The following is a 12,363-nucleotide window of genomic DNA, read 5'->3' as shown; positions in this document are numbered from 1 at the left end:
CTTATGGCTTTGATGCATGTATTTTTCGCGTGAGTGCTAGTTCTGTGGAAGAACGCTTCAAAGCAGCGACCTCGGGCTGTCGTGCTTGTGGCATTGGCTGCAGTTTCAGCCACGGTTGGACTAGAAGCGCGCGCTCTCTTTCTCTTCAAAAGCGCGCGCTTCCAGTCCGGCCGTGAACAAAGTTTAAATAGAAAGAACTACGGAAAGTTTATTCAGTTATTAAAGTTAGGGAGGGATAAGTAGAATTTAGCGAAAGAAGGGAAATCGTTTCATGGTTCCTTTAAGCTGAAACGTTAGGGCAGGCTTTCAAACTTGAAATAGACCCTTTCCGAAATTCAGTCTGGCCACTTTGATCACTATCATCATCTGTGGAACGGCATTTGTGCCATACCAATGGCGGCCTTCTAGTGACTGATAAAGGAAGATGTTGAATGTGATCCTAAGCGGATCTTGCGAGGCCATTCGGAAGGTCAGTACGACGCGACGTAGGAATGGAACACAAGAGCTACGTAAGCGTTTGTTTCTAATAACTCAGATTCAGTCAATCTGTGGGAGGCACACAATCGGCTTTAAAGCACTTTGGTGCATAGAATTTTCTTGAGGCATCTGAGTGGGTTGGAGTTTTGTTTCGAATGCAGGTTCTTGGTCACCATAGAACAGAAAGTGATCGAGAAAGAACTCACACTGGACAATTCCTCGCGAGCCGTTAGCTTGCGAAAGTGACGGTGCCGATACAAGTTCATTTCCGCCATTGATATGGCAAAACCTGAACTGCTTTACAAACCACCAGATGGCACTGAATTTCGGAAAGGGTCTATTACCTAAGACGTTCGAAGTGTTAAAGTTTTTTTTTTTCTTTATTTGTTTCGCGGAGTTGTTTCCGCTGAGGAGGCAGAGATAAAGGCACAATGCCTGACATAGCCTCTGCCCCCCCCCCCCCCTCCCCCCATCGTACGGTTCGACATGGAGCAACAGAAGCCATCAATCACATTATTCTAATTGTAAGAATAAACAGAAAAGTGCAATTGAGAAAGCCTGATGTGGAAGCAAAAAAATATGCACAATACTAGAATGAGTCAAATGTGCTTGAAACCTAAAACATGAAATTGGAAGCTTGAAATGTGTCGTTGTCGAACAACATGCACTGCGTGAAGGAGGTTACTTTTTGTTTGTTTTCGTAATTTAAATATGCCTATAACTTTTAAAATAAGGCGAACTTCGAGAAAAGAAAAGTTCACTAACGTTCAGAACGCTCAAGTTCGGTGCAAATTAAAAATAAATAAATAAATAAATAAATAAATACGTAAAAATAGTAAAAAAGTTGAGCCTTTAAGGTCCAACGGGGCACTGCACGTGCCGCGTATAGTATATTATGTTCCAGAAGGAAACGTTTTCCTCCAGTTCGGGTCCGCTTTGAAACGTTTGTTTTGCCGGCGGAAAGCTACTCTCCACCTGCGTCCTTGGACACATGCTTGGAGCGTGCCCGTCACGTGGTTCAAGCAGCCACTCACACATTCTGCTGGCCGTTGCCAGAACCTCCGCTGTTGTGGTCATCCCCACCCTCCCCGAAGACAAACAAAAAAAAAAAATAAAAGAGGGGGAGGAGGCGACAGTGAGAATGAACGCGCGCGCAGAAAGTTTCACGTTTTGCTTAAAAAAAAAAGACAACGCGCGAATTTGTTATGCTGTGCACGGCATTTGCTGTGTCCTGTTTGGACAGTCCTTTACATGGTGCCGCAACGCTTGCCTTTTTTGTCACTGAACCTTTTCACACATTTCAGGCTATGGCAAAACAAGTGGCGAGTATTACCACCTGTTGATCGAAGCACTGAGGCTAGCTTTCGCCGACGGGCTAAGCTGCCTGTCCAGCCCCGGTCACTACAGTCTGACATCGGTGATTAACATGACCTGCAAGAAGCATGCCGAGGACAGGCGTGCCTTTATTGACACGAAGAGGTAAGTAATGTGCAGTGAAATCTGCGATTATTGACACATGGGTTGTCTGGTTCCAGACGAAATATGACTCTGTGGCACGTGTTGTAGTCCGCTCAATTTCGTCCTGGTGACTTCATAGTTGGATATCAATTCTCACCCTCTCTAGCACGTTGGTGCGTTCTTGTAACCGCCAGCGGGTGTAGAGGCGGCTATGAATCCCTCGAGCCAAACATTTGTAACACCTGGTGTAGAACGCTGCCTAGAACATGTCTCTGAGCGTGCTTACGACGTACTTTTAATTTTCATCTTTTCGATTTCCTGCTGGTGGCCTCACTACTGCGTATTACTACTGATATTTTAAACTTTCGTGGAAAGGACCAGACAACATCAATAAATGAAAAGACAATACAAGATGAAACACTGTTTTGAGGATTCATCTAGCTATTTTATTTTTTTCCCCATGCTCCGTCGTTAACTAGTACAGTTCCCATGAGTATATGCTCCCTTCACAGGCATGATGTGCCCGATCCAAACACCTTCGCTGTCGATAAAATAGTGCGTCTACCGCTCATCAAAATGGCCACCGTTGACAACATGGGTTTCTGGCGTAAGCGGAGGGAGCAAAGCTGGCTGCTTAGGGAGTGGCGTGCAAAATTGTTGCAAGGTGGAAAAAATGCGTGCGATAATTTCTACGGTACGAAGAGCGCCGAAATATTTTCTACCCCGTGTCGTGAAGACAGTGTGACGGTAGAACACGATTATAACCGTGTCCCACGGCACCTTGATGTGTGAGCGTGGTAGAGCGAGGATACCGTGGCTTGCCTGACTTTGAAAACTAGCCGCAAGGACGGGACTTGGCAACACTGCAGTGCGTAACTTCAGTAGGCATCATTAATTTATTAATGCCAGCAGAGAAGCAGACTGAGTCTGGTGGGGCAGGACGGCCGTGGCGTCGCTTGAGCACCTCGCGGAGAATTGATGGCGATGACCGCTGCGTTTTCATGCCGCCCCACAAAAATCACTGTAAAAAAACGCTCACACCGCAAAGATTTTGCAACGTCGCTTTTGTGAGGTGTGAAAAGACAACAAACAAAGAGAAGCCATCGGCGCCGACGAAGCTTCCTTCTGTCTCTTCGGGCACTATAGTCGGTGACAGGTTCAGTAAAGTGGAAGCACTTCACACTTTTTTCTACGTCAGTAGAGCGAACGCTGGAGAGGAGGCGACCTCCTCTCCAGCGTTCGCTCTTCTAAACTGGAAAGAGGTGGAAGGACCTTCACATTCACACTTAACCTAGCTGTCACCGACTATAGGCCTAGATCGACCAAGCGGGGACGCTGAACACTTCGACGGCGACACGACCGTTAAATTTTCACATCGACGCACAGAAACTACTCCGCGCAAACGTGGACACCTGCATAACTTTGCAACGTAAACCCGGGTCCCTGTCCGTGTCTATCCGTCTATCTTGTCCATGTCTACTCCCTTGTGATTGTCCCTTGTGTCACTCAAAAAAAACTTCTAGACTGCGACTATGAGAAGCTGACATCTCTCTGCGACGCCGACATCGGCAGCAAAGTGCGCCATGTTAAAAATGTTCCTCCGTAAATTCGTGCGTAAGTGAAGTCGAGACAACGAGTGGAACTGATTGACCAGGTGACTGATATCAATTCCCGTAAAGCATTTTCGCAGAGTTCTTAGCCGGTCACCGATCTCTGGCGCCGCGACGACCACGACGTTAGCCTCCGTTCACCTTCTTCTAACGCTTCTACATCTGACCCTGCAAATTGCGATGATGAATGCATCATGCGGCGGCTTTTGTGACGTGTATATTTCCTACTCTGGAAAGCCTTGAGGCATCTGTAAAAATGCCAACCCTGCAGTTGTGCATGTCAGGGCAGCGCTTTGAGATTTCGTCATGAAGTAAAACCATGGGGCTAATGGGCCTCCTGCGTTGCCCAGGGGGTGCTGCGAAAAGGGGCTTGTTAGGCCTTGTTTTGGGTAGTACAAACTTTAGTGTCTCAAACTGTCACGCATACAGAAGCGTGCCTGCTCTGGTGTGGAGCGCGAGATCGCGATGAAAATACAAAGAAACAACAAACATTCGAACGCCGTGAAAGCTAAGACGTTAAGAGCGTTAGCCAAGAGATGCCGTTTCCCGCGTTCCAAAGTAGGCATGACAAAGAAAGATAAGAATGAAAGCGTCCCGACATAGATGTTTTGACGTAATTACGCAGAGATAAGAGACGCGTACCCTAGTGGTGGTGTCATGAATTGGGCACTTTTGATTGTCCTGCGGCGTTGAGTTTGGCCGATTTCTGGCGTCCAAAGATGTTTTTTAGTTCTTCAGCACCAGACAGAATTAAAAAAGCTCAACCAATGTGCCATACGTAGTGGGAGTCCCAAACAGGTGAGCTTGTACTACCCAAAATGAGGGCGCTACAGTTTGTTCGAAGCTTCAGCGCAGGAGGCCTATACGGGGCCTATTTGAACGTTTCGCTCTTTCAGAAGAAACAGACGACTGTGACCTTTCGCTCTCCTTGTTTAATTAAGCACGTGCCAGACAAGAGAAGGTCGGCAATGGCAGTTCTAGCCTGGCACGTGTTTAATCACTAGAACTGCCATTGCCGACCTACTCTTGTCTTCTGAGGTGCCGAGCCACTGAAACGGGCGTTGAGGAGGCTCCACAAATACCTATCATTGTTCAGTACACAGTGGCACCTAAAGTGGCGACAATTTGTCCTGCTGTGGTAAGGATAAAGTGAAGCGAACGGAAAGGGAGGAAACAGAAACTGAAGGTCGGTAATGGCGGCGCCCATGCACAGCCATTAGAAGGCGTCTAGGAGATGATTCCTGTCAGAAATTGATCAGTGAACTCTAGTTCACGAGAACCTGGTAAAACGCGCTAATGTGGCGTTGACGCGACGCACCATCACGATTCCCGACCACCCGGACGGCGGCGACACAATGGCTGGCGATATTGACTATAAACAACGATTTTGGCGGTAGAAACAACATCGCGTGCGCGCGCTAAAAGGGTCGGCCCGTGACAATAATCGCGCGTAGGGAAGCACACGCGAAAATTGCTGGTTCCGATGGGGCCGTGAGCAAATCTCCGTGAAAAATTAGCTGCTGTTTAAGACCCTTGGGTAAAGAGCCGCCAGTGTTTTCCCACGTACAGGTATACCATATCGGACAGGACCAGCATGTAAGGTGCGCCAGCCAGACATTTTCGCGCACAGGCCGGCTTCAAACTGAATCTACTTATTTCGAAGGAGATCCGAGGCAGGGGCTCAGGTTGGACACGCAGAACTTGAGGTCTGTAGTCGGCGCTGATTCAAAACAACGAGTGGAAAACATCCGTCTTGATTCCGATCGCCCAATGTGAGACGACGCGTGCTCCAGTAAAACCTTGAGTCTGTCGACGGAAGAAACAATAGAACTTCGTCTGAAATTAGTGTTTATGCTTATTTCTTCAAAACGCTACAGTTCGTTATCGTGCTGGAAGGTTTCAAGTGGAAGGTCAATCTGCTTGAAATGCACCGACTTGTCTTTCTACTGTAGTAAGGTAGTTTGGCTTGCAATGGACGACTTTTAATCAGGTGTCTTTATATTCATAATGTGGTAATGATTACTAAATACCTCTTTTCCGTCAAAAACCCATTTACCATCATGGTATTCGAGTTTGAGGCGCTTGCATTTCGTCCAAGATGATAATATAGCACCTGGCAGTACACTAATGTTGGTTCGACATATTGGCACACTATTTGAATAAAAGGATTCGGATGTTGGATCTATACTATTGGAGCACATCCTGATGAACGTTGTGGCAATAAAAATGTCATTATAAGGACTCTGTTTGTCTCTATTAACGCGTCCCTATAATGACAATAAAATGCCTTTAAAGAGACGTTGTCTGTCTTTGTTACTTTCTCTTTCACTGCAAAAGAGTTCCCTCTTTTCGCTCCACTCTGGGGTCAAAACCTTCATGGTAAATTTGCAAAAGGCTCGCCTGCGCAGTGACCGTAATTTTATTATAAGGACATTAATGGATCAGGTGTATATCTATGGTTACAACAAGAGGGAGTAATACTTTTTGCAGTGAAATATAGATACTTGTAACAAATAATATGGCACGATTTTGATCATTAATATAAAAAAAAAATATTTATCCGTATATCAATAACCAATAAAAGACCGAGGGTTTTCAGTATTGCTTTTTAATCGCGAACTTATTTTCCTAAGTTGTCTAATAATATATCTGGTTTACCTCGTTGCTAAGCAATGACCAATCAGGCTTTCCATTATTCTTATGAACTAATAATCCTCTTTTTCTCATAGTGTCAGCCAATAGTAGTGGAACCTCTGCCAATAATGCTTACCTTTACCGAGAAGGGAACGTTTGCCAAATGTTGATCTTTCTAACATTTGTTAATGTTAATGTTGGTAATGTTGCGTCTAAGAGTAGACACACGGAACGACGAGGAAGAAGTGAGCTCGAGCTGACCGACGCGAACCAGCGAGCCTGCCGAACGCTGCCGTCTGCTGATACTAGAATCACCCTGATTATAAATAGTTGTGTTATGTGTACTGAAGGTTTATTCAAAGCGACTACGATTACACTATGGCCTTAGAAACACAACAAAGTGGCGACGAAGAGTCAACCTAGACTTGATCTACCAGGGCAAAAATCGATCGAACCAGGGAGTCTGCATCATGGACGACCTATTGCGTTCGACTGGACCTGATGAGGAAGGGACAAGCTGGGACGAGTACGAGGAACGCCTCCAAGAGTATATCGAGTTGCAAAAAGAGAAAATCAAGACCGATAGGACGAAGGTTTCAGTCTTGATCACTGCCATCGGACAGAAAACTTACCCCAGACTTCGGGATCTATGGTCTCCTGAGAAACCGAGCAAGAGGACTTATGAAGAGCTCGTACAACTTCTAAGTCGATTCTACTCACCAAGGCGGTTAGTGATAGCCGAACGCTTCAAATTTGGAAAGCGGGATCAAAGATTAGGTGAACCCTCAACCACGTCCCCGGCAGAACTAAGACGGCTGGCGGACACCTGTCAATTTGGAGACAAACTCGAGGAGCAACTACGTGACTGATTTGTTTGTGGTCTCAATCACACGATGGCCCAGAAGCAGTGCCTAACAATTGAAAAGCTCACTCTGACGCGAGCTGTGGAATCGATAGCGGGACCGGAAGCGGCTCAGGATCAAATGAAAATTCTCAATGATGCACGCGCCACCGCTGAAGATGAAGTGAAACAACTATACTCTGTTTCACCTTACGATGTACCGCAGGAAAGGCTACAAGCGCGAGCTCCTTGCTCTGGGGCACATCTCGGCGGCACAAGCTCTCGTGACTTAAGAGTGGCTGCCAACGCTATGAGCTCGCACTTCTAGCCTTCGCTGCGGTACAACATAGGGTGAAACGAAGTATAGTAAGCACAAGCGCTGCCTGCTGGCGTTGTCTCAAAATCAACCACACTCTTCAGACTGGCCGCTACAAAGGCTACGACTGCGACACATGTCGACAAAGGGGTCACCTGCGGAAAGCATGCAAAAACAGCTGCGTGCAGCAAAGAGGAGGGAAAACGTCGAATCAGCATGGTAAAGGCAAAAGCAAGAGACCAGCCAAGAAAAGAAAGGGTGCGGTGCAACAGCTCAGAGAAGAAGAGAGAGCGGAAGAATATTTAGTCCTGCGGACAAACGCGGAATTACTGACTGTACCACCTCTCAAGAAAAACGTCTTTAATAATTATGTGACTCTGGAGATAGAGGTGGACACCGGAGCTACGGTGACAGTGATTCCAAAGCGGCTGCAAGAAAAACGGAAGAACCAAGCTTCGGACTTACTCAGAACAAAGGTTGAACGTCTGTGGGACTGCTGATGTCCATGCGACGAGCAACCAGAAGACCTGGACACTAGCGCTGTTGTGGTTAATGCAGAGATGCCACCACTGTTGGGAAGAAATCGGATAGAAGTGCTGCACAAGACATGGATGCCAGCACTCCAGGTGAATACTGTGAAAGATGCGCATTGCTTAGAAGGCATCCTGGCCGAGTGTCAAAAACTTTTCATAGAGAAACTACGGTGCTTCAAAGGAGTTGAAATTAATCTGCAGCTGAAGCCAGACGCCCAATCAAAGCTCATGAAAAGTCGGAAAGTTCCCTATGCACTCCAGCATCTGAACGAAGCGCAGTTAGATGACATTATGAAAAGAGACGTCATCGAGCCAATAAACTACAGTGAGTGGGCAACGCCTACAGTCAACATCCCAAAAGGAGAAAAAGAGGTCCGGATTTGTGGCGACTACAAGCTCACGGTAAATCCCTAAATTGAAGTGGACCAGTACTCTCTGCCAACAACCAATGACTTGTTCACGACTTTGAACGGTGGGCAGAAGTTCACAAAGTTGGATTTAAGACAACTTGCAACTGGTGTCGAATGAGAAGTCTCGCCAGTATGTCACCATACACACGTATAAGGAACTCTACAGGTACGAGCGTCTGCCTTATGGGATCGCCTCAGCCCCTTCTATCTTCCAGAAAGAAATTGAGATATTATTGGGAGGTATTCCAGGTGTCTGCGTCTTCCTGGGTGACGTTTTGGTAACCGCAGATGACAATGCAACGCACTTAGAGAGACTGCACGAAGTACTAACGTGCATGAAAGATCGTGGACCTCGTCTAGTGAAAAAGAAGTGCCTGTTCATGCAAGACAAGGTGGACTACCTGGGACATACAGTTAGCGGTTCCGGAATAAGCACAATGAGCGAAAATGTACAGGCTGTACAGGAAGCACCGGTTCCCAAAAATGTGAGCGAGCTACGATCGTTCCTGGGACTTGAAACTACAACGGACGTTTCGTGCCCAAGTTGACTACGATACTAAAGCCGCTCACGCTTCTACTGCATTACGACGTGCCGTGGAACTGGTCACCAGAGTGCGACAGAAGATTCCAGGAACTCAAGGGAATTTTGAGTAGAGCCCCAGTGTTGGGTTACTAGGATGCTGAGCTACCACTAATTTTGTCTTGCGACGCTTCCCCAGTTGGAGTTGGAGCCGCGTTAATGCACGTGTACCCGGACAAGACAGAGCGTCCTATTGCTTATGCGTCAAGGGCACTTGCTCGAGCGGAGGAGAACTATGCTCAACAAGAGAAGGAAGCTCTAGCGATAGCCTTTTGAGTAAAAAGATTTCATCACTATATATGGGGACGTAAATTCATCTTGGTGACCGATAACAAGCCGTTGACAACCATCCTTGAAACTAAGAAAGGCATTCCAACAATAGCAGCTGCAAGATTGCAACGTTGGGCAATGCTTTTGTCAGCATATCAATATTCACTGGTCTGCAAGAAATCAGAAGAACATCTCAACGCAGATGCCCTATCTCGCCTGCCAATTGATGGACAAGAAAAGGTCAAACGACTATGCCACAAGTTTCTACTTGGGACCGTTAGACCTGTGTCCAGTGGACACCAAGACTTTACAAGGGGCAGGAGAGAAAGACCAACTGTATAGCAAGGCACTGAAATTCACTCAGACCGGATGGCCTGAGGACGTAAGTCCAGATATGGAAGCATACTTTAAGAGGAAGTTGGAACTTACAGTGGAGGAAGAATGCTTATTGTGGGGCCAAAGAGTTGTTATTCCGGAAGCACGATGAGGAAGAGTACTGCACGAGCTTCATGTGGTACATGACGGCATTGTGCACATGAACACTCTGGCAAGACTGCATGCTTTGTGGCCCAACATTGACAATAAGATTGTCAGAACAGTCGAACAGTGCTTTCTGTGTCAGAAATTTCGGAACCAACCAGTTCAAGAGTGTTCCCACTGGCCGACACCCGGACGACCCTGGGAAAGACTACGCATCAATTTTGCAGGCCCGTTCCTAAGGGATTCTAGCTGTCACCGACGCCTTTTCCAAGTGGCTAGAAGTGGAAATATTGTCGAGCACAATTTCGGAGAAAGTCGTGGAAGTGTTGCGGAAGTTGTTCGCACAGCATGGACTACCGCGAACTATTGTCTCGGACAATGGACCACACTTCCATTCTGAAGTTCTTGAAGAATTCCCAAGAGGAAACGGAATACAACAGACGTTTTCGCTCCATTTCATCCTGAATTGAATGGTGCAACCGAACGAGCAGTACAAGTGCTCAAGCATGGACTGCAAAAACAGACCGAAGGGTCATTACAAACGAAACTTTCCCGAGTTTTGATGGCTTATCGTTGCACACCACACACATCCACTGGTTTCACACCATCAGAACTGTTGTTCAAGCGAAGACTTAGAACAAGATTGGATCTCCTTCACCCAGAGAATTTATCCGAGGTTCAAGCTCAGAAAGAACCAAAAAGAAAGTTTTATGAAGGATACGGTGTCTTGGTGCGAGACTGCCGAAATGCAAAGAGAAGTGGGAGTCCAGGCACAATTCTGAAGTGTCTTGGGAGAGCGCATTACAAGGTCAAGGTGCCGAATGGAGTTTGGAAACGACACCTCTACCAACTTCTTCGCCGATCAAACCGAGTTGCAGGCACCGGGGAATCCGAGTTAGATACTCTGTTCATTCCCGAACAGGAGGAAAGTATATCAGCGGAACATGGAAAACAAGATTTAAAAGCAACTGTCTCTTCTCCGTTGGCCCGAACAACGTCTGAAAGCGCGTAACGCCGATACCTTTCGAGAGCACGCAAGCTGGTGTCTCGGTACGGACTGTGATTAGTCTGAGGGAGTGTTGTGTCCAAGGCCCTACCATACCGAGGTATGCCATCTTTTCCTCCGGCGTCTACAAGCTTTACCCACCGAAACCCCTGAACAAGCTATGTCTTTACTGCTTTAGCCTGCAACATCGCTCAGATTTGTGCCCAAACCGCACTGAATATGTGTGCTGCGCCAACTGCGGCCAAAAGTTTCCGCCCTCTCAGATCCCGTCCGAGACCCCCCACGAGTGTGACACCAAATGCATAAACTGTCAGGGTGAACACGCTGCCACAGACCCTCAGTGCCCTCGCAGAACAGAAATTAACAATAACGCGGGGCGAAGAGCTGAAACACGCCGACTACAGCGACTCCGGTCACCCCCCCCCCCCCCTCCCCCCCCAGCGTGACTCATTGACAGACTGGCCGGACCTGCACAAGCAATCGCTACGCACTGCTGGCATCTCACCATCGAAGCAGAAGCAGGAGTCGGAGCTTCAGTCGCAATCACAGCTAGAGCGGGACCAGCGGCATGCAAGACAGGCATACCCCCAAGAAAAAGATACTACCACTTTTAAAACCTAAAGTTACGTTCGCCGAAGCCATGAATCGATCACGGGAAAAACCAGCCGCCCGGGTGGCGTGGGCACCATTCCGGCGTACCCGCAACAACTCTCAAGAATGAGTAACGGAGACCCCAATATTTGAAACTTTGCTGAAGGAATGGCCACCCCTGCCGGTCATCGAACCCCATTCGTCGCAGTCAACAGCGACAGATCCTGTGAGTGGTCCAGCTCTCCCACCTGTCAACCCAATACGCACTCCCTCCCGCCCACCTCCATCTCTTCTCTCCTCTGAAACTTTCACCGCCCAGCTCAAACAGATAATGCAGCAAACAGTAGAGCAGACTCTTGAACGCATAATCAGGGAGCAGCTTACACACGTCTTAAGCAAAACACTTGCCCCTTACACACAACAATTTGAGGCACTTCAAAGTCGTATACAGGCCCTAGAAGAGAAGGCGCAACCACATAAACGCCCCGCGATACAGCCCGTAGAACACCAGAATGACAACTAACCCTACACAAGCGACACCACCTCAGCACACAACAGTACCACAAACACTCATAACCTGGCAATGGAACTGCAGAGGCTTGCGTCGAAAGAAGGAGCACTTGCTGCAACATATGATTCTCACGGCGACTGAGCCCGATATCATCGTACTCCAGGAAACTAGGGGAATGTCCCCAATACGTGGTACAAACACTTTGTTGAACCAAGTATCCGTCAAAAGCAAAGAGGCACGATCGTACCTAACATCCCAACCATGACAACCACATACGTGAGAAAATCCATTGCAACCATCGAAATAGAGACGGCACACATCAATACCCACACCGCGGAGCACGTTGCTACACGGTCAGACATCGTCCAACACACGCTCGATATTGTCAACTGTTACTGGATTCCAAATCAACAGGACTTCACCGTGGCACAACTCAGATCTATACAAGCCAGGCCCAGCAGGCAGCGTTCCACACTTCTGTTGGGAGACTTTAACAGCCACCACGCCGCATGGGGATATACTCAAACAACTTCACTAGGCCGCAAATTAGACAACCTCACAAGCAATCAGCACTTCGCGCTGCTGAACGATACTACCCAAGCTACAAGAATCGGCACGGCACAAGAACAAGATACAATACCCGATC

General features: G+C 47.5%; 1 protein-coding gene across 1 annotated transcript in view; it reads left to right on the top strand.

The window, feature by feature from the left end:
- The window catches only part of LOC8036709 (glutathione hydrolase-like YwrD proenzyme), a 134,441-nt gene that overhangs the window by 105,440 nt on the left and 16,638 nt on the right, over positions 1 to 12,363 (top strand). The window contains exon 7 of the mRNA XM_042294693.1: positions 1,782 to 1,956. Coding sequence (XP_042150627.1) covers positions 1,782 to 1,956 — 175 coding nt within the window. The remainder of the gene's footprint in view (positions 1 to 1,781; positions 1,957 to 12,363) is intronic.

Source organism: Ixodes scapularis, unplaced genomic scaffold (genome assembly GCF_016920785.2).
Source record: "Ixodes scapularis isolate PalLabHiFi unplaced genomic scaffold, ASM1692078v2 PGA_scaffold6__148_contigs__length_123643588, whole genome shotgun sequence".
Classification (NCBI taxonomy): domain Eukaryota; kingdom Metazoa; phylum Arthropoda; class Arachnida; order Ixodida; family Ixodidae; genus Ixodes; species Ixodes scapularis.
The sequence above is the reverse complement of the archived record's forward strand: the minus strand, read 5'-3'. Positions and strand labels throughout refer to the sequence as shown.